Source organism: Eulemur rufifrons, chromosome 8, assembly GCF_041146395.1.
Source record: "Eulemur rufifrons isolate Redbay chromosome 8, OSU_ERuf_1, whole genome shotgun sequence".
NCBI classification, from domain to species: Eukaryota; Metazoa; Chordata; class Mammalia; order Primates; family Lemuridae; genus Eulemur; species Eulemur rufifrons.
Genome location: NC_090990.1, coordinates 16200865 through 16223875, shown reverse-complemented (window position 1 = coordinate 16223875; position 23011 = coordinate 16200865). Strand labels below are relative to the sequence as shown.

Here is a 23011-nt window from a genome sequence, read left to right as displayed (position 1 = left end):
GTTGGGCTGGTACTAATGGTCGTGGTCCTCCTAGTGTCAGCTGAAGAAACGACAAGGTTCATAAATTTGAAAGGTGAGCTTTTTTTCTTGTAAAGAGTTGCAGCTTATAGGTGGTCATTCTGACAGGCCTTGCTTCAGATTATCAAATTACTGGAAGGGTATGATTTCATTTTTATAAAAGAAACAGGCCATAGTTACACAGAGAAAAGATTGCAGTCTATACATATATTGAAATGTTTTTAATAGTTATGTCTGAATATGAAAATTATTGATATCTTTATCTTCTTTTGTTTATATTTATTTTTTATAATGGACATGTAGGTGACAAGATTTTTACCTACTATTTACCTATTATTATTATTATTTATTTTTTTTTTTTTTGAGACAGAGTCTCACTTTGTTGCTCAGGCTAGAGTGAGTGCCGTGGCATCAGCTTAGCTCACAGCAACCTCAGACTCCTGGGCTTAAGCGATCCTCCTGCCTCAGCCTCCCGAGTAGCTGGGACTACAGGCATGTGCCACTATGCCCGGCTAATTTTTCTATATATTTTTAGTTGTCCATATAATTTCTTTCTATTTTTAGTAGAGACGGGGTCTCGCTCTTGCTCAGGCTGGTCTCGAACTCCTGACCTTGAGCGATCCACCCGCCTCGGCCTCCCAGAGTGCTAGGATTACAGGCGTGAGCCACCGCGCCCGGCCTCTATTTACCTATTATTAAAGCCATTAATAATAAGGGAAACTGAAGGAGGGGGAGGGATAAGGGAACCCATGGAAACTCTTTACTTTCTGCTCATTTTTCTGTAAAACTAAATTTGCTCTAAAAAATAAAGTTTATTAATTTTTAAAAGACTTTTAAGATGACTGTACCTGTTTTAAAGCTTAGCGCTGAGTTTAATGCACTAGTGTTAGTTAAAGGAGCCTAGGAAGGGGGAAAGTAACTAGCTCTGGGGGTGACAGTGAAATATCTGTTGGCGTACCTGGTTCCCCCGCTAGAATTCATGCTCAGGGGCAGAGTCCACACCTGCATCATCCAGGGAGAAGGCACACAGCGGATGCTTGGTGTATGAGTGGAGGAGTGAATGAGTGAATACGTGAAGCTGAGCCAGAAACAGGGTAAGGCATTTACTCAAAGCAGCTCAGCCACAGGCATCCTCTCTTCTCCCACAGGTTTCTTTACAAATTGTGTAACTTTTCCTAACCAATATAAGAACATGTGTTTAAAGTCATTCCGAGGATAGGAGGACAAGTAGGAAAAAAATAAAGATATATGCACATATATAGTCTTCTTTAAAACCAAAATACAGGCCAGGCACGGTGGCTCATGCCTGTAATCCTAGCACTCTGGGAGGCCGAGGTGAGCGGATCGTTTGAGCTCAGGAGTTCGAGACCAGCCTGAGCAAGAGCAAGACCCCGTCTCTCTACTAAATATAGAAAGAAATTATGTGGACAGCTAAAAATATATAGAGAAAAATTAGCCAGGCATGGTGGCACATGCCTATAGCCCCAGCTACTCGGGAGGCTGAGGCAGGAGGATCGCTTGAGCTCAGGAGCTTGAGGTTGCTGTGAGCTAGGCTGACACTATGGCACTCTAGCCCGGGCAACAGAGTGAGACTCTGTCTCAAAATAAATAAATAAATAAAAAACAAAACCAAAATACAGGCTGGGTGCAGTGGCTCACGCCTGTAATCCTAGCACTTTGGGAGGCCAAGGTGGGAGGATGGCTTGAGCCCAGGAGTTTGAGGCTGCAGTGAACTCTGATGACGCCACTGCAGGCTAGCCAGGTAACAAAGTGAGACCCTGTCTCAAAACAACAACAACAACAATTTGCTTTTGAATCTAGTGATATAAATCAGACTTGTTAAAAATAATTGTATGGAAAGAAATCATACGCGGTATTTTCTGGCTATAAATCGAAGTTGTAAACAAAAAGACAAACAACCCAATTCAAAAATGGGCAAGGAAACTTGTACGAGTTTTGTAGGATGGCTGTAACAAATTACCAGAACTTGGTAGCTCAAACTGTGAACGTTATTACAGTTATTCTTTCACAGTTCTAGAGGCTAGAAGTCTGAAATCAAGGTGCCGGCAAGGGTGGCTCCTTTCGAGGACTCTGAGGGACACCCTGTTCCTCGCCTCTCTCCTGGATTCTGGTGGTTGCTGGCAATCTTTGGCATCCCTTGGCTGACAGATGCGTCACTCCGATCTCTTTCCCCATCTTTACGTGGCCTTCTCCTTTTTGTGTGTGTCCATGTCCAAATTTCCCTTTTCTTACAGGGATAACAGCCATATTGGATTTAGGGCCCACCCTAATCCAGTGTGACCTCACTTTAACTTAATCACATCTGCAAAGACTCTATTTCCAAATAAGGTCACATACACAGGTTCCAAGTGGACATGAATTTTTGGAGGAACACCATTCGATCCAATACAGAGATGAATAAACATTTCTCCAAATAAGCATATGAATATCAGACTTGTTAAGCATTACTCATCAGGGAAATGCAAATCAAAACCACAATGAGAGACCGCTTCATGCCAACTAGCACGGCTATAATAAAAAAGACAGACAGTGAGTGTTGGTGAGGATGTGGAGAAGTTGAAACCCTCATACACTGCTGGTGGGAGTGTAAAATGATGCACTTGTTTTGGAAAAGTCTGGCAGTTCTTCAAAAAGTTAAACACAGTGTCACCACATGGCCCAGCAATTCCACTCCGAGGTGTACATATCTAAGAGAACTGAGAACAAATGTCCACACAAAGGCTTGTCTACAATGTCCACGGCAGCATTATTCATAATGTCAGGTTTTAGTCTGAACTTGTTGGTTCTTAGCACACTCATGGCTGAAGAATGACCAGACATGCCACAGTTAGGCAAGCATGAAAATGAGGTTTATTGAGGAGAGAAAGATAGGATTATAGGGCAAGAGCAAGATACAGGGTTACAGAGCATGTTAAATATGCCATGGATGACGACTGGACCCATTGTCACAGCAGGGCAAGCAAAAGGAAGGGCCGAGAGGGAGCATTTGGCTATGGTATGGTCTGGGTCTTATTTTATAGTGCCTGGATAGGGACTTCCCTCGTGCTTCAGAGGTCACCATGGAACCACTGAGATTAGACAGTTGGGAGTCACATGACCTGAGGCTTAACTACGCATGTGGGTTCTAGGTCACTTTCCAGACTCTATGGTACCCATGGGGCTTGGCCTGTGAGCTAGAGAGTCCCTTGCATTCTTTTGCAGCTGGTGCGCCAAGTTCTGATTGACAGATTCATAGGGTAGTCCCTCCTTCTCCAGGTATGGAGAATCAGGGTTGGGCAGGACCAAGATGGGGGCAACAGCACCCACTTTCATCCCTAGGAGACCCAGAATCCCTCACTATCTACCTGACAATAATAGTGAATAAGTGGAAACATTCCAAATGTCTGTCCATTGGTGAATGGATAAACAAAACGTGGTCTGTCCATACAATGGAATATGTTCAGCCATCAACAGGAACGAAGAATTCATTCTACAACATGGATGAACCTTGGAAACATTGTGTTAAGTGAAAGGAGGCAGATGCAAAAGGCCACATATTGTATGATTTCATTTATATGAAATGTCCAGCAAATCTATACGACAAAAAGTAAATTAGTGCTTGCCAGGATTTGAGGGCCAGGTTGGGAGAACGGGGAGCGATTCCTAATGGGTACAGGGTTTCTGTTAGATGTGATAACGTTCTGGAATTGGACAGTGGTGGCAAACTTGGGAATAAACATTTATACAGAGATAAAAGAATGGAAGGATATAGGATGAGTGTAATCTTTTTTTTTTTTTTTTTTTTGAGACAGAGTCTCACTCTGTTGCCCAGGCTGGAGTGAGTGCCGTGGCGTCAGCCTAGCTCACAGCAACCTCAAACTCCTGGGCTTAAGCGATCCTACTGCCTCAGCCTCCCGAGTAGCTGGGACTACAGGCATGCGCCACCATGCCCGGCTAATTTTTTGTATATATATATTTTAGTTGTCCATATAATTTCTTTCTATTTTTAGTAGAGACGGGGTCTCACTCTTGCTCAGGCTGGTCTCGAACTCCTGACCTCGAGCGATCCACCCGCCTCGGCCTCCCAGAGTGCTAGGATTACAGGCGTGGGCCACCGCGCCCGGCCGAGTGTAATCTTTTATAAAAAGTCAGAAAATCTAAATAAAAACAAGTTATGATATTATTTTCTTTCCTGGATCATTAAGTGCTTAAATAGATGCAATACCATGAAACCACAATATATAAAGTGGCTCACCCTATCAAAAATTTATTATTGTAATGCTAAAATAATGCCCTTCATGTACCCTGGTAAGTACGGTACATGTCTCTCATTGTAACATGTGATACTGGTGTTGTTTCTCTCCAACATTAACATCATAGGGAAGTTCTGTGGTTAATACCATGGAAGCTCTGTTAGAAATTTCTCTACACCCGGACTTATCTGGGGTAAGTTTATAAGACATACTTAAAATTTATTCCTCATATCCTACCTGAAATCAGAGTTGAATGGTGAAAAAAAGGAAGACTAGATAAAAACCTATGCTTATTTGTTAGATTGCTAAACTCCAATTCACCGGTCAGCAAAATGCTCTCACCGTTTGGTCTTTATAAAGTGCCTTGACACATTGAAGTACACTTTGATCGCTAATGTATTTTGTCTGCCCCTGTCTCATTTCCCTTTCTTGGTAAAGAACTTGCCCACCTGGCCATCAGGATAAGCAGGTGACCCAGCCTGGCCAATGAGAGCCCCGTCCTAGGATGGACACGCAGAACGAAGCTCTCCTTCCACCTCTCAGCCAACCTGAGTTGTTGGCTGCCGCCTTCTCTACTGAGAAGGGAAGGCCTTTTCGCAGTCGGAGGGAACGAAGTGGACACTCAGAGGGAGGTAGAGACAGGGAGAGTTCTAATCCTGTCCCCTTCTAAGCTCTTAATGTAAGCATTTAGAACAATCATTTTCCTCTAAAGATGCCTTAACGCCCTGTGTCTCCCCCGCACTGTAGGTTGAGCTGTGACCGGTAGCGGGTGGCAGAAGTGATGGTATGTCATTTCTGAGATTAGGTTATGAAAAGATTCCATCTTGCCATCTCCCTCTCTCTCTGATCCTTCGCAAGCCAGCTCCCGTGTCCTGCGAGAAGGCTCATGGCGAGGCCCATGTGGCCAGGAACCAAAGCCTCCCACCCACAGCCTCGGGAGGGAGCCTGGAGGCAGGTTCTCCGGCCCTTTCAGATGACTGCCCCCTTGCCGACTACTTGAGGGCCACCTTCTGTGAGACTCAGCCACCAGCGTCCAGCTGAGCCACTTCCTGATCATCAGAAACTGTGAGATGATAAATGTTTTGTTGTTTTAACCTGCTAAACTTGGGGATAATTTGTTACACAGCAATAGATAACTAATGCACCCCTCAATGATTTTTATTAAATCTGCAGTTTACTCCTTTTTGTCTGGCATGAACAATCAGTGAAACTTTCTCCAGGAAAGGCGTTTTTCTAAGGTGTTCCGTTCTTAATGGGACGGTTAAGGGCACCTGGAGGCCAGGCGCGGTGGCTCACGCCTGTAATCCTAGCACTCTGGGAGGCCGAGGTGGGCGGATCGTTTGAGCTGAGGAGTTCGAGACCAGCCTGAGCAAGAGCGAGACCCCACCTCTACTAAAAATAGAAAGAAATTATATGGACAGCTAAAAATATATATAGAAAAAATTAGCCGGGCATGGTGGCGCATGCCTGTAGTCCCAGCTACTCGGGAGGCTGAGACAGGAGGATCGCTTGAGCTCAGGAGTTTGAGGTTGCTGTGAGCTAGGCTGACGCCACGGCACTCACTCTAGCCTGGGCAACAGAGTGAGACTCTGTCTCAAAAAAAAAAAAAAAAAAAAAAGGGCACCTGGAGACCGGAAACGAGCAGGAGGGCGGCTCTGTGCCCCCGCAGTGGAACTCACTGGGAGGCGGCATCTAGAATTCGCAGGATGCGCTGGTGAGTCCCTGGATGCCCCGGGCTGCTGCTTATTTGTGAGGGACACGAACCTCCACTCTAGGCTTTCCAACCGTTTTTAGACATTTCTAATGGGATAAAGGGTCTGCAATAAGTAACAAGAGACTAGTAAATTTGGTCCATAAAAGACCTTTTATTCACAGGGCTCAGGCAACCTTGGAGAAATCATTTTTGGTCTAATTTCCTTCTTTGGGGGGAAGGGGCCTGGTCAATCTCCCAGGATAGAAGACTGTATAATGTTCCATTAAAGATCTCAATTATTCAAAAGACATTGAAAAAAGACAGCACCCGGCCACAAATTAACCTGATTACTTCTTTGAACCAAAAGGAAATGGTGACTCGAGCATCAAACCACATAAAATTCTTATTCATTTATAACTCAAAGAAGAGTGAATTGTATGGTATATTTTTTCAATCCATATGGGAGTAAATTTAATAAAGAATCTTCATCTACATACTGCAGTAACGTGAAAAAAAGAATCTATGTAACCTTACTTGGAAAAAAGCATTTATATATAGACATCTGGCTACAGAACAGGCAGTACCTGATGTTTTTCTGAAATAGTTAACCTAAAATAACAGGCACAAACATCTCCAATAAAATATGGATTTCACCTAAACATACATATCCTCATAAAATAGTTTCTTCTAGAGCAATAATAGAGAAAGATAACATGCAGTTTTTAACTAACTTTAATGTAGATTCAAGGTAGGAAAGAGAAGTGTTAATAGTTTTTTAAAAGTCTATAGAAAGGTTATATGAAGTTTAATAGTATATTACACTTCTGAATTTTTGGCATGGTTACATCATTGGTCCATGCAAGAAGCCTCTTATGTATGGATGTATATGTTTACTGTGTGTATTTTTATTTGTATATATTCTTGCACAGTGTGTTACTTTGTGTTTTACTTTGCAAGTGTTATATCCATCTCACTGGTTCTTACTTTTGTCACCCAGCTGTTGTCAAGACATGTCCACGTGGCTGTATGGCACCTCTTTTGCTGCCTCGGTCTCCACAGTGTTTGTTTCCCAGATGTGGACAGCAGCTCCATCCATAAATAACTGTGCAATGGACGTCCTCATGTCACTTTATGAACTTGTATGAGAAGCCCTTTGGGATATTCTTGGGCGATATCTCATCTCTATCTATCTAATCTAATCTCCAGGTGCAGAACTGCAGAGTCGGAGATTTTGTTCTTATTTGTATGACCAGGTCTTGCCACATGGCTCTTTAGAACGACTGAACTACTAGTCTACATTTCCACCGGGAGGACATCAGTTTCCTATAGCCCCACCCTCTGGCTATACTTGGTATTATTTGCTTCGTTCTTTTTTGAGACTTCAATAGGTGTAATTGGCATCTTGCCATTTTAATTTGCACTTATCTGATTACTGGGATTGTCTCCTGACAGGCTCATTTTCCCTGTTTTTTCAATTGCTCTTCATATCCTTAGCCCATTTTTCTGTTGGGTTGCTTTTCCTTGTTGATTTGCAAAATCTCCCTGCATATTATAGTTATTTATCCCATGTTAGGATTGCAAAATATAATAGTATCTTCTCCCTGTTGTATGTCAACATTGCCATGGCATTCTTCACTGAACATGAATTGTTAACTTTGATGTAACCAAATTATATTTACCTTATAGCTTATGCTTTTAAAGTTTTATGGAGTCTTTCCTTGCCTCTAGGTCACAATGATATTCTCCTATAATTTGTTCTATTAACTTTACAGTTTTACATTCTATATTTAGGTCTTTAATCAATCTGGGGTTCATTTTTTTTTTTTTTCCTTTTTTTTGAGACAGAGTCTTGGTTTGTTGCCCAGGCTAAAGTGCCGTGGCGTCAGCCTAGCTCACAGCAACCTCAAACTCCTGGGCTTAAGCAATCCGCCTGCCTCAGCCTCCCGAGTAGCTGGGACTACAGGCCTGCGCCACCATGCCCAGCTAATTTTTTCTATATATTTGTAGTTGTCCAGATAATTTCTTTCTATTTTTTAGTAGAGATGGGGGGTCTTGCTCTTGCTCAGGCTGGTTTCGAACTCCTGACCTCAAGCGATCCTCCCGCCTCGGCCTCCCTGAGTGCTAGGATTACAGGCATGAGCCACCACGCCCGGCCTGGGGTTCACTTTTGTATGTGATGTTTGATGGGGGGCCAATTTTTTTTTTTTTTTTTTTTGAGACAGAGTCTCACTCTGTTGCCCAGGCTAGAGTGAGTGCCGTGGCGTCAGCCTAGCTCACAGCAACCTCAAACTCCTGAGCTCAAGCGATCCTCCTGTCTCAGCCTCCCGAGTAGCTGGGACTACAGGCATGCGCCACCATACCCGGCTAATTTTTTCTATATATATATTTTAGCTGTCCATATAATTTCTTTCTATTTTTAGTAGAGGTGGGGTCTCGCTCTTGCTCAGGCTGGTCTCGAACTCCTGAGCTCAAACGATCCGCCCACCTCGGCCTCCCAGAGTGCTAGGATTACAGGCGTGAGCCACCGCGCCCGGCCTGGGGGCCAATTTTTATTTTTTTTTCCACACAGCTGATGGTCATGAATTTTTTATTTATTTTATTTATTTTATTTATTTATATTTTTTCCACGGGAGCCAATTTTTATTTACCTACATATGCCAAACCGTTTTTCTCCACACATGTATTAGATGGGCTAGACTTTCTCCATTTATGAAAGACGGCACTTTATTGTCTGTTAAATTCTCACATAGGCATGGGTTAGTCTCTGCTCTTTATTCTGTTCTTGCACCAACTTCATGTGACTTTATAAGTTGTCTTAATATTTGGTAGGGCAAGTCCTCTATCTTTTTAGTTTTTTAAAGTTGTCTAAACTATTTCTGTTTATTCTTCTATAAAAGTTTTAGAATAAGTTTAATGAGGTTATTATAAAAAATACAACTGGCAGTTTGATAGCTTTTTCATTGAATTTATAGATTAATTTGGAGAAAATTGGACATTCCTAAAATGTAAAGTTATCCCATCAAGAGCATGGAATCTGTACGTCCTTAATTATCCATGTCCTTATTAGAGTTTGAAAGTCTGTTTCCACTTATGTTTTGTTGCAATTATGAATGTTATCTTATTGGTTATACTTTGGCCATAGATGGTGTTAAGGAAATGCTACTGATTTTTCCAAGTTATTCTTGTACCAGGCCACTTTGCTCAACTTTTTTATAGATTCTAATGGTTTGATTAACTTGGTTTTCCCATTCATTAAACCAGGAAGTTTCCTTGCGATGCCCTAATCTTAACAATACTCTTGCTTAATAAAATAAAGGAATTTTAATTCACAAACCTATCTTTTTTTTTTTCTTTTCTTTTTTTCTTTTTTTTTTGAGACAGAGTCTCACTCTGTTGCCCAGGCTAGAGTGAGTGCCGTGGCGTCAGCCTAGCTCACAGCAACCTCAAACTCCTGAGCTCAAGCAATCCTCCTGCCTCAGCCTCCCGAGTAGCTGGGACTACAGGCATGCACCACCATGCCCAGCTAATTTTTTCTATATATATTTTTAGCTGTCCATATAATTTCTTTCTATTTTTTTTTTTAGTAGAGATGGGGTCTCGCTCTTGCTCAGGCTGGTCTCGAACTCCTAAGCTCAAACGATCTGCCCACCTCGGCCACTCAGAGTGCTAGGATTATAGGCGTGAGCCACCGCGCCCGGCCCACAAACCTATCTTTTAATCAAACCTTAAGTCAAGATTTTAGAAGGTTTCTGTAAATATTCTTTGAGCATCAATGTAATAAGACACTCCTGGACAAAAGGGTCCCAGAATTTATTGCAGTTGAGAAATACGCTATATTTTCCTGGAGACTCAAAATGTGCCTATTTAAGTTCCTAGAAGCATTGCAATGCAGAAAGCATTTAACTTTTCCAGACAATTTGAACTAAAAACTTTTACCAAATAACATACTTTGTGTAACACCTTATTTAAATATCTAATCTACAAAACACTTACATTTACACTTCTATATTTCAGAAGACCAGGAGAAGCTTGGCAAGCTTTGAGATCCTTCCTAGATGTTTAAGAATTTTAATCTTCTCTTTCTAGATTTGAACCACATTTTGCTGTGTTCATTGAAGGCAGGAATATAGTGATTGCTTACTCCCAGTATTTTAACATATTTCTTGGTGATAATAGGACTCTGATACATATATTGTTGACTTTAACTTTTAAGTCAATCTATGTTTATGATTACTTAAATTAACTCTTTATTCTTGCATTTTTTATTCTGCATTAAAAATTTTTGGTCTTGGCTGGGCACAGTGGCTCATGCCTGTAATCCCAGCACTTTGGGAAGCTGAGGTGGGAGGATTGCTTGAGACCAGGAGTTTGAGACCAGCCTGGGCAACATAGTGAGACTCTTGTCTCTACAAAAAAAAAAAAAAAAAATAGCTGGGCATGGTAGCATGTGCCTGTAGTCCCAGCTACTTGGGAGGCTGAGGCAGGAGGATCACTTGAGTCCAGGAGTTTGAGGCTGCAGTGAGCTATGTTCGTGCCATTGCACTCTAGCCTGGGAAACAGAGCAAGACCCTATCTTTAAAACAGTTTTTTTTAATTTTGTTTTTGCCTTAGGTTATTTGCAGTGGTTTTCCAACTTGGGGTTTTAGCCAAGAAATCCTTAGCTGAAGTGAAATCTGATGCCAAGACCAATAGGTACAACAAATGATAGAAGAGTTGAAACAGGAGTCTAAGGCCCCAAGAATCTGGAAGCTCAGCGCCCCCTGGGGGCAGTCCCACAGAACACAGCTTGGGAAAGCATCTGCTAAAGTGGAAATGTCCCCAGCTACTCTGCTTTAGTTGTATTAAAACCAAACACAATATCAAGAACCTTTGAATCCTAATACATTTTCTCCATAAAAGTTCAAGATTTCAGTTTAAAGCAGTAGTGGAGTGCAGTGGAAAGAACCTGGGACAATGGCAAGAGACTAGGGTTCCAGTCCCAGTATGGCCACCATCCACATGTGTGAAGGTGGCAATGCCTCTGTGGGCCACTGTCTTGTGAAGGTGTGTCGAGTGTGGGGCGGGCGTGAGGGAGGGAGTGGGGGACGCTGAAACAGATCAGTGTTTCTGGAACTGTTCTGCTGAGCTCCCACAGGGGCTAGAACTTCGGGTCTCCACTCCTCCGCCACCCCCTAAAAAAGGAGCACCTATGCTTACTTTTTTTTTTTTTTTTTGCAATCAAGTTTTACACTGGGCTTCATGTAAGATTTCATTTGAGCAAAAGGCAGAGAGTTATGACTTAAAAATAAGTACTAAAAAACCCACTGCACTAGATAACCTCTATAGTCATTTATAGTTTCAAAATGGAGATTTTTTTTTTTTTTTTTAACCGAGACAGAAAATAAGCCTCTACCAGGAACAACTCATTTTTAACCAAGGAGTACATGAGGGTAAAAACGTTTCTTGGTGAAGAGCTGAAGCTCGAGTGGTTATTCTGAGTCGGCAGTGACTCACCACCTTGAACTCCGGCACAGCACAGCATTAGTGTTTAACAGGACTCTTGCGAAAGGAACAAACAAAATACCACACTTGTGTTATTAGCTAAATGTATAATAAGTGATACTTGAAAACACTACACACAAAGAACTCGATTTGATGGACTGATTTAAAAAAACACTAATTTTATTTTTATTAGTTTTAAAAACAAAACTTGTTACAATTAATCACGAAGCTTTCAAAAAGGGTTACATTCTGCTCTTGTCACCTTAATAGGACAAGGAATGTTTAAATGTTCTCAAAACACAGGAGAGTCAAAGTTGAGAAATAACAATCACTACAGACTACGGACTGTCACTTCAAGCACACTAAAATATGGAATACGTGTACGTAAATTACTGACCAGTTTTTGAAGTACAGTGAGTATTCACTACAGCTTAAAGTACCAGACAAGTATTAATAACAGGTCCCAAAATGTAACACAAGATCACGAACACATTAAGGTAAAATAATAAATTCAACTCCTGGATTCAATAAAGATCGAAGTAAAATGATTATGAAAGTTTTCTCAGACTTGGAGGGGCTGCACGAGAGAGCGGAGACATCGATCAACGCTCACTTTGGGGTGAAAAGCAGCGGGGAGAATATGGCACCGTAACAGGAGCAGCCGCCTTTCTCTCTCCTCAGTCCCCAGTGTGAGTCAGGGACACTGGGGACTAAATAGAAAACAATACAGAAACACACGTATTATCTGCATAGATACGAATCTTTCATCATGACAAGAAGGAACATTCAGTCCAAGCTACGCAGGGTTCCAAGAGTTTACAGGATGTGATGCTGTTGCAAAAGGAAATGCTGGTTTACAGGGTAAACCACACGTCTAACTTACTATAGTGAAAGGTCTTTAAACTTTCATTTAAGTGAGTAGAGACACTTGGACTCAACCCAGGTTAGTTCTCCTTAACCTTGGCTAGAAACTGCATTTTGAACGTGACAATTTTATGATCTTGGTCAGTGGACCTGGCAGTGTGGTTGCTGTAGGTTACCTTGCTGCTTGTACATTTGGTAATAACAACACTCTCCAAGTTATTATTTCCCCTTGATTCATGATTAAAGAAAATGATGGCATTCTGATGGAGATGTTCCGGCTGACCCACACTCCCAGGGGACTTTAAAAAACAAATGAGTAGTTATCAAATTGTTAAGTAATGTTCATAAATCTTATTCTTTACATTTATTTAACTTTTAAACAGTGACTTTCTATAACACATACTGCCCCAGCTGGAAGCAACTATTTCCCCAAGTCTTTTGTTCCTTCATATTGTCACACTAATTATAAGTCATTTTTTTCTTTACCACAGGAAGATGTAAATGCAAATGTGCAAAAAACGGAACACAGGGAGAGGAAGAAGGAAAGAAGGACCAAGTTCACCTGTATGGCAGCTATGAGGTCCACGACTCCAGGGCACAGCGAACCTGACGCACCACAGAATGTAGCCAATTTTCCACTGCTTAACAGTGTTTGAAATTTTCCTTCTTAAAATAAATCTGTGGTCTACAAAAGAGTCTACATAAAAATATGAAACATGTCAGTCTTCAATCTTGAATAGAACTCAATTTTATAAGCAGAGTGTCATTCCACTGCAAACTTTTATTTCCAAATCACACTAGATTTCATTCTACTTCATTAGAGTTATATCTTAAGTATTAACTATTAACTTTTTAATTTCATTAACATGAAAATCTAGGAAAGCCCACATAAAATGCCAACATAACTGCTGGCTACCAAGATAAAATTATTTAAGCAGATTCCAACCTCAATGGTTCAAGAATAACAAAATCACACAACATGGAACATCAAAGTCATTAAAATTACTAAATTACTATCCTTATCAGATAAGATTTTGCTTATTCATTGTATCCCATCAGGGGAAAAAGAATCCCCTCCCTTCCTTTTTTCTCTTTTGATAGGGATTAGTACTCACTGCCTCTTTAAGAGTCCAGTGCAAAAAAGAGTAGAAAAAGCACTGGCCCAGGAGCTGGGGATGCCAATTCTAGTTTCTGGGCTGCCTTGCCGTGGGCTCCTAAGTCCGTCCTAGAAACCTCAGTTTTCTAATCTGTGTAACACAAGGATGAGATTCTATTATTTCCAAAGTCATCTTTAGCTCTGTAACTGAGCTTCTAAGAAAACCAAATCTTTTCACTTCATGACATTTTAGAAGATGGAAGTCATGTGAATAAAGACTATATATATTCTTAAAGAATGAAAGTACCGCACCTCACCTTTATCTCCTGGTATCTCAATTCAAACATCCCATAAATGACTACAATGTTCTATTTAAACCTTTGTGTTGAACTTAAAAGTTCCTCGTAGCTTTGATTTGGCTCTTAATAATTGGTAAGTCTTTGTGTATAAAATTTTGAAGAAGGAGAATGTGAAAAGACTAGTTTGCTTTCCACCTCATTTAAGTTCTCCAAGGCAAGGAAGTGTTCTTATCCATATCTGCCTCTGAGCACCTTAAACCCAGTAGATGCTCACTAGGATACTTTTTAAATGCATTTATCTCTGGTTTCATCGGGTAGGTATGTTGAAAAATCTAGACTATGTATTGCAGGTTCTGTCAACTATCCTTGTTAAGTGATATGGTTTTCTTATCCTTTCTTTGCAAATGTATTTTTCTAACACAAAGCACCATTACCTTTCCTTACAATTTTCTACATGATTTGATTCCCAGCAAAAAGTTTAAATGACTCCTCCCTCTCTCCCTCTATATATAAAATTTTGGTTTAAAGTTTTCTTCAATTTATTCAATGCTCTTTTTTTTTTTTTTTTTTTTGTTGAGACAGAGTCTCACTTTGTTGCCCAGGCTAGAGTGAGTGCCGTGGCGTCAGCTTAGCTCACAGCAACCTCAAACTCCTGGGCTTAAGCGATCCTACTGCCTCAGCCTCCCGAGTAGCTGGGACTACAGGCATGCGCCACTATGCCCGGCTAATTTTTTCTATATAGATTTTTAGGTGTCCATATAATGTCTTTCTATTTTTAGTAGAGACGGGGTCTCGCTCAGGCTGGTCTCGAACTCCTGACCTTGAGCAATCCACCCGCCTCGGCCTCCCAGAGTGCTAGGATTACAGGCGTGAGCCACCGCGCCCGGCCTATTCAATGCTCTTAAACAAACAAAAAAAAGAATAGAAAACATTGGGTAATTTGAGTAATTTGTACTGTTTGACATTAAAAAAAAGTTTCACATGATAGGGATGAGACATTAATTGGCAGGTAGAGAATGAAAGCCAAGTCAAATACCAAAACATCGTGGGTTTTGATCACTTAGAAAATTATGAATAAATATTATCTAAAAGGAAATTCAAAAAATTCCCAACTGTTGGCAATACATATGTTTCCTGAAATATAGGCTCTATCCTGCAATCAAAAATGGGTAAAATGCTAAGTTCACAACTACATTTATTAAGTGACTGTCAAACTGATAAATGATGATCTGAATTCAATAAATTACTGATGGAATTGCAAATTTCGACTGAATTTACATTGAGGTTTAGCAGTGGCAGACAGATACAAACGGGAGAGGTCATCACCTCCAGAGTATTTGAGAGCAAGGAAAATGCAGAAAACTTTTTTTTTTTTTTTGGTGAAAGATAGTTCAAGAGCTGAGAAATAAATTTTCACCATAATAAGAACTAAACTGCAGTAACATGTTACCAAAAATGTACAGATATCATGACTTGAATGTCTGTGTTTTCCTCCTTTGTGATGGCAGCCGCACTGGTTCATTAGTCCATACTCATGTTTTCAACTCCTTGGCACACGCCAGGGAGTCAAGGAGCGGAGACCAGCACCCTCGCCCGCCCGAAGCAAAGCATTCTCAGTTAGGAGGTTCTTCTCTAAGAGGGACTTCAAAGTCCGAAGAAACTACAGAGTTAAAAAGATGTCGCTTCTACTTTAGAAGGTTCAAATATACACTTGGAAACACATGTGAGAAACAGTTCTGTTTGGGGAAAAATGCAAAGTATAAAAGCCAGGGTAAAAAATGTCATCAAAATGAGTATAACTAAATGGATTCCTTCCCTCATTCCCTAACTCATAGAAAATAGTATGTGTGACCTTTCTTTCAAAGCAGGCCGAAAAATGTCTAAATGGACAATTTAAAAATGGCCTTCAGAGGATCCCACCATTACCTTCTCTAATCTAAAGTCTACGAATGACACACACGAATGTACGTATAACATAGAAAAACTCAACAGCTAGTGGTTGACACAATGTCAGAAAAGGTAACAGGATAAAAGCTGGAGTGAAGACAGCTGGTGGTCTACAGGCCAGCGCCCGGTCACAATGGCAGAACGCAGCAGCCCTCTGAAATCTGTCAAGCTTGCTGGTGATGCGTCCCACTTCCAAAGTAGCAGCTCTTCCCGGGCAGACTGTGTCTGGAGGGACACTGCCTTAGGAACAGTGGCCTGTGTGTCACTTTCCCCCAACTTCCAAGTGAGAGTAACGGGGAAGAGAACAACATGCACACAGATCTGTGCCACTTGACTCTGATAATCAAAGTGGATCTGGCATTTCTTCCCCAAAGCTAATGAAACAAATACTTCAGAAAAATGATTCCTATGAATTATTCTGTATTTCTTTTTGTGCAAAAAATTTCATGTATGCTGAATAACCACCTTTGATCAGTATACCAGTTAGAAGCTATTATACCAGTACAAAAATACCCACACTAGATTATTAAAACTGTAAGATTATTTTTCAATTCATAACAGTGGTACCGCGGTGGGTGACAACGGTTCCAGTTTTTGGTGGCCCATGCTATATGGAATCACAGGAACTAATGTTGCTCGGGGGAAGGGAAGCCACTTTCCTAATTTGCTACTGTTTAAAAATGGTCGAGAGTTGCCACATCTTAGGGGCTGATCCTTTAATTTAAAGTGCCACTTAGAATATCACTTAAAATTCTGAACAGGTGACGTGCTGCTACTCTACACCACCAAGTCTGCAGGACAGGTGTGGTGAAAGGACCCGAGCCTCACGCACTCCCAGCCTCGCCCACGCCACCAGCAGTGCGATGCGTCCGCAGCAGGGGTGCAGATCGCCGTGGCTGAAGCCCACGAGGGCAGCTGCCCTGCCCCACGGCCCAGGGCCTCACAGCGCACAGTCGAAGGTCTGGGGCTCGTTCTGCGCCGCGGTCGGAGGTGCAGGGCGCCTTGTCTGAGTAATTTTCTGTTTGGGGTTTTTTGTTTCTTCTTCCTCTTCGGTTTCACTCTCACAGACATGAACCACCACGCTAGGTGTCGACTCGGTTCCCGCATGAAGTTCGTATTTCTCTCCTGGGGAGGCAAACCAAAGAAGAACCGTGGCCTCACTTCCAGCAAAAAGAACTGGTTTATCTCTGGAAACTTCTTGTTCTACTCAGATTTTAATTGTTACTGTTTTTTAAATCTTTAAATCCTACATCAGAGTATTTGATCTTGTGGTGGTGTCAGAGATTCAATACTTTAAGGCTCTTGCAAAACTCTGTTGTTTCAGTACTGAGGTCTTGGAGCTAAAATGTAAATGTTAATTGCTGTTTTGTGAATAATATGATTGAATCTGCTTAACTTCAGATGCTTTTTGTTTTCCCTTGGGAGACACTTGTAAGGATCCAGGCAGCACTGGCACTCCCTCTGTTACAGGACCTTGGACAGCCAAGGTACAGCTCTAATGTCTACAACACCACTAAGCCACTTGCTGTTCAAAATGCTTCCTGTGTCCCCTACGAGAGACACAACACTGTCTTGGGTGGACAACTAGTTTGAACCAGCACAGCATCAGTTTCTTATATTATTTTAAAGGGAAGAGAGAGGTAGAGAAAGTAAAAAGAAGGGATAGGAGAAATGAAAAAAAAAAAAAAGTAAAGAGAAAAATGTGGAAGAAATGATATTAATATATCACCACCAATTCCTTAAAACATTATATATTCAAAGTGTTGTCAGCTGGTCGCAGTGGCTCATGCCTGTAATCCCAGTACTTTGGAGAATTGCTTGAGGCCACGAGTTCGAGACCAGCCTGGACAACATTTTGAGACCCCATTTCTAAAAAAAATTTAAAGAATTATCTGGGAATGATGGCACATGACTGTAATCCCTGCCACTCAGGAGGAGGAGGTGGGAGGATTGCTTGAGCCCAGGAGTTCCAGCCCAGGTGAAACAGCTAAAAAAAAAGTCTCTAAAAAAAAAATAAAAAAATAAAAGTTGTTGGGTATGTGAATAAAAAATGCAGTTACACATTTATTGAGTATGATGTGTATATCATTTCATCCTTATCATAACACTGAACAGTAGATATTATGATTATCTCTACTATAAAGTAGAAGTGAAAAATACCAAGGCTCAGAAGATTGAGGCTAAGCAACTTGCCCAAGATTACAGAGCTAGCAAATGTCACAGCTGGAAATCTGAGCCCAGGTGTGTGTGACTTTATCCTCTACCTTAATCATGCTGCCACGATGCACACTGCTGAATATGGTCTTCAACACAAATGTTTCTTGGGAAAAAAAGAGGAAAAACAGAAGTTTGTTACCTGGTCCCAATTTGGAAACAGCACAGAGCAGATCATAATTTATAACAGGCACTGCGTCGTCACTCTGCTTCCACCCCACCGGCGGCGAGGCTGGGGGGGAGATGAGGAACTGCGTGGCGGGCTGGGGCGGCAGCAGATAGGACTTGTCCCGGGCTTCCCCAGACACCTGCACCTGCAGGGAACAAGATGCTCAAAACCAGTTTGCAAACTGGGCTGTTTTTTTCTTCATTTTTATCTCTATGTTAACCGTTACATCTTTTTGGAGAAAATTAAAAACTTCTCTTCAACAGTCTATCATCTCCAAAAGGGAGGACCTGTGTCTGTTTGGTTCACTACTGAATGCAGTGGCCACATACATCAGGTGCTCAATAAATATTAGTTGAATAAAAAAATAAACGAATGAATAGATGAATGGAGAAATAAATGGCAGTAACTACTAAACTCCAGTCTTAGAGGAGATTAGGCGACATCATCTTGTTTATACTCCATCTCAAGATACTCTACCTAGAAATGTCTACCAAGAAACATTTCTTCCATTTAGGTTTTCATTTGGAATGCAATATAACCAACCTCTTTTTTTTTTTTTTAAATTTGAAAGCTAAGACCAAGGGAAAATATTTTTTTTGAAAGTAAAACAGTGCACTTAATACATGTGTAGAGATCTAATGCCTTTATTTTGCCCCAATTCTTCTGAGACGAAATTGGTTGCTCAGAGTCACACCACTGCAGGACTAGAATAGTAAGTAGAGCCAGTTCTTGGTAACCCACAGGGTCCTCTGCAATTGCAAAGTCTGAGACAGCCTTTTTGTACAGTTCTATGCCACCTCCCAGGCCACCCTTTGGACCAGCAGCCATTTTCCATGGGGTTCCTCATAGGAATTACAGAACACAGAACATGATTTAAGAGACGATTTTCTCAATTCTCCCAAGGATTTCATGTATCATTTCATGTGTGCCATTCTAGATGCACAGGAGAGAAGTTAGTTCACTAACCCTAGGGTGTCAGGGCTTAACCCACACAGAACCCCGGTTGAGCAAAGCTACCACAAAAATGAGTTAGACTAAAAAATTAGCCTCAGTAAACCAAGTTAGGAGGCTAAATATGTTCAGTAAATAAATATCTATAAAATAAAGGAAAACTATTTTTATATTATTTGCTGATTGGGATCATTGATTCCAAAAACCTGACATAATAATATAGAAAATGAAGAACTAAAAATATTTTTTGATGGAGAAAAACCAGTTTAGAGAACAGTATCCTTTGCACTACGAAGTACCTGTGCGAAATACAGCTTCAGCTTCTTCCCGTTGAAGTCCGTTTCGTGGAGTTCTATTCGCGCTCTTGCTGCTGCTTCGGGTTTGCTGAAATTTATTCTGACTCTTCTAAAGCTTTTGAACAACTGAAATGTAACTTGGTCATCATAGATGGTGAAAAGTGCTTCAAACCTTTCCTACAAATTGAGGAGCAACAGGGCAGAGAGAATATCGGGGGGAAAAAAACCTTTAACAGAAGAAATTTAAGTCATTAAGCCTAAGTAATAGGTAGAACCCATTATGAGTTACTTTTTTTCCAAAAAGCATACTTTTCTTGCAGGTAAACAAGAACAGGTCTCCTGTAACTCATATGCTAAGTTTTGCAATTTGTACTTTTCTTAAATATAATTAACTTTACTATTATATACATTCAAAGGTTATCAAATGAACATAAGCTATAAAAGAATGATACAAACACACCCAAATTATAGAACATTGCTGTTGAAGTCCGCAGTGGTTGTTTTTTTCATTACATTCTTTTCCTCCTTCAAAGTAACTATCTCTGCAATTTCATCATTTCCTTGCTCTTCTTTACAGTTTTACAACATTTATTTGTATCCCTAAGAATGTTATCACATTGTATATGTTCTTCTGCAACTTGACTTTTTGGCTTAGATTTTGTTCCTAAGAGTCTCCTTGTTGCGGTGGGTAGCTGCAAGTCATTCTTTCCCACTGCTGTATAGTGTTCTAGTGTCGAGCCACACCCAATTTATCTATTCTAAAGCTGTTAGAATTTGGACTGCCTCCAGTTTTCACTACGACAGTACAGCCTGCTATGGACGTTCTTGTGCAAACCTCTTGGTGCCCATTCGCATCAGCTTCTCTGGTGTATATACCTACGAGCGGAATCTTTTGAGCCTTAAAGTTGGTACATCTTTAAATTTAGTAGATAATGCCAAATAGTTTTCCAAATCGTTTGCACCAATTTACTCTCTAACAACAGGTGTCATGGTTTCTTCATATCTTTGCCTATCCTTGATATAATTAAACTCAAATTTTATTGATGGGAGGTAGGAAATATGAAGTGGGCTCTAGCTTTGGCTGTAACTCACATTTCCCTGAGTAACGAGGTTGAGCCTACGTTCATGTTTACTGGCCGACTGGGGTTCCTTTTAATATGGTCTGCCTGTTCATATCTGTTGCTCAACTTTCTATAGGGTTTTTAATTGAGTCATGGGAGTTCTATAGAAACACTGTCAATTGCATGTGCCATAAATATTTTTTCCCAGTTCTTTTCAGGTTTTTTTTTTTTTTTTTTTTAGAAATAGAAGCTTTAAATTTGAACAGTGCTGAATTTATTAATCTTTGTGTGTGTGCGCTTCTTGTGCCTTAAGAGTTCTTCCACACTCTGTGAGGCTCATCTAGATGGCCTTCTCACGGTTTTACGGTTTTACCTTTCACATTTAAGTCTTTACTCAACATAAAACAGATGTTTATGTATGAGGTGCTCCTCTACCCCACTGCAACTACTATCTTTTTTCTGTCACTATAAATTAGCTTACATTTTTTAAAATTTTATGTAAGTGGAATTATATAGGATGTGTTCTTTTTGGGGGGGTGGAGCTTGGCTTCTTTCACTGAGAATAATTATGTTGAGATTTATCTGTTATTGTGTTCCTTTTTCGCTCCTTTTTATCAAGCAGAACTCCACTGTATGAGTGAGTTTATCCATTTACCGGTTGATGGACATCTGGGTTGTTGCTAGTTTTGAACTATTACAAATAAAGCTGCTATGAACATTCAGGTACGACATTTTGTGTGGATATATGATTTTATTTCTTTTGGGTGAGTGAAAGAGTTGAACTGTCTGACAGGCATATAATTATCTTTTCAGAAACTACTGAACTGTTTTCCACAGTGGTTGTACCACTTTACATTTCCACCAATTCAGTATGAGATTTCCAGTTGCTCCACGTTCTCACCAACACTTCATATAATCAGTATTTTTAATTTTACCCATTCTACTTGGTATGCAGTACTATACCTCAATGTAGTTTTAATTTGCATTTCCCTAATAACTACTGATACTGAGCATCTTTATAAGCTTATGTGCCATCTCTGTAACTCTTGGATCAGATGTTCAAATCTTTCCCCATTTTAAATTGGGGCTGTCTTCTTATTAAGTTGTAAGAGTTCTTTTACATATCTTAGATATATGCCCTTTGTCAAATATGTCTTACAAATATTTTCTCCCAATCTGTTGCTCCTCCTTTTCATTTTGGAACAGTGTCTTTTGAAGACCAAAAGTTTTCGTATTTTGATGAAGCAAATTTGTTGACTACTTTGTTTATACTTCATGTTTTTCGCATCATATTTAAGAAATCTCTGCCATACTGAAAGCAGCTAAGATTTTCTATGTTTTCTTCTAGATGTTTTATAGATTATTTCTTACATTTAGGTATATGATCCACTTTGAGCTAATTTTTGTATATGGTGTGAGGCAAAGCGTCAAAGTTCATTTTTTTCTAGCACCAATTGTTGAAAAAATTATCCTTTCCCCCTGTGCACTGTAAACTATAAAACATATAAGAAATTACAGGCCAAAATGAGTGGGACAGATAGCTCTTTCTCCTCTGGAAATCACTTTTTGATATTATTGGCCTTCTCTGTGTATGTTAATTTCCTATCTCATTAATTTCTACTCTTCATTTCTTCCTTCAAGTTTGTTCTTTTTCTATCTACTTAAAATGAATGCTTAGTCTATTATAATAATTTTTCAGCTTTTCTTCTAAGTATTTAGAGGGTATATATTGTCTAAGTATTGCTTAGATGCACAATCCCCTATAGTCATAGTGTCTCTTTTACAAAGGCAAAAAACGATAAATGTTCTCAATGTTCATATTGGGAGTATGTAATTCCACAAAAATAGCATTTTTAGGGTAAAAAGTAAAATTTGCCATATATCCCCTGAGTACTTTGAGATGGAATAAAGCAAAAAAGAGGGAAAGCAATATTTGGTCATTTAATGAGGCTGAGAAAAAAGCTGTTCTTTTCCCATTTATGAATGAATTGGGATAATGATTAACCTAATTTCAATTACCAGAATAGCAACATTAAATTTTTTTTACAAAGTAACTATTTGTGCAATAGTTTAATAAATGAAATGTAATAAGACAGATGTAAGAAACTTCTTTTATTGCTATTTTATCATCTTTCTTCCCATCTTGGCATCTGCATTTAAAGAAACTTCTTAATACCTTTAGAAATATTCCTTTGGGTTGGCAAGGGTAACACAATAAAAGGAACCTATAAATTAGCTTTGTTCTTGCTTGGCCTATATAAAGATCTTTCAATTATCCGTTGATACTGAAGTGCAAATCATACATTCCCTCATTTATTAACTTCTCTTAATTTGAACATTTACCTACCACTTTGTAATATTTTTCTTGATTGGATAAAATATAAAATAACTTGTGCTCAAATGTTTATTCTTCTAATGTTTAAATACCCCTCATTATTTAGGAAGTGTCATTATTCTACAAATAATTTTTTTATTCACTGATTTTTAAAAACTATATTAAAAACCAACTGCAAGGCCAGACCTTGTGCTAAGTCTGGCTTTCCAATGCTTCAAAGGGGGGTCAATTTTAAGATCAATCCTATTCTTATTCAATATATTATTTTTAGCTATTGAAGAAATACGGACAAATAAAACATTATATAGTAAGGATTTTAAAGTAATATATTTCT

The 23011-nt window shown here is 39.9% G+C and overlaps 2 protein-coding genes across 2 annotated transcripts in view; both read right to left on the bottom strand.

Annotated features, from left to right (window-relative positions):
* NCMAP (non-compact myelin associated protein) overlaps window positions 1–23011 on the bottom strand; it is a 146343-nt gene that overhangs the window by 56414 nt on the left and 66918 nt on the right. The gene's annotated exons all lie outside the window — the stretch shown is intronic.
* Window positions 16545–23011, bottom strand: part of RCAN3 (RCAN family member 3) — a 30985-nt gene continuing 24518 nt past the window's right edge. The window contains exons 3-5 of the mRNA XM_069479555.1: window positions 19285–19458; window positions 18008–18179; window positions 16545–16776 (exon numbers count right to left, since the gene is read on the bottom strand). Of these exons, the coding sequence (XP_069335656.1) occupies window positions 16592–16776; window positions 18008–18179; window positions 19285–19458 (531 nt within the window). The 3' untranslated portion in view covers window positions 16545–16591. The remainder of the gene's footprint in view (window positions 16777–18007; window positions 18180–19284; window positions 19459–23011) is intronic.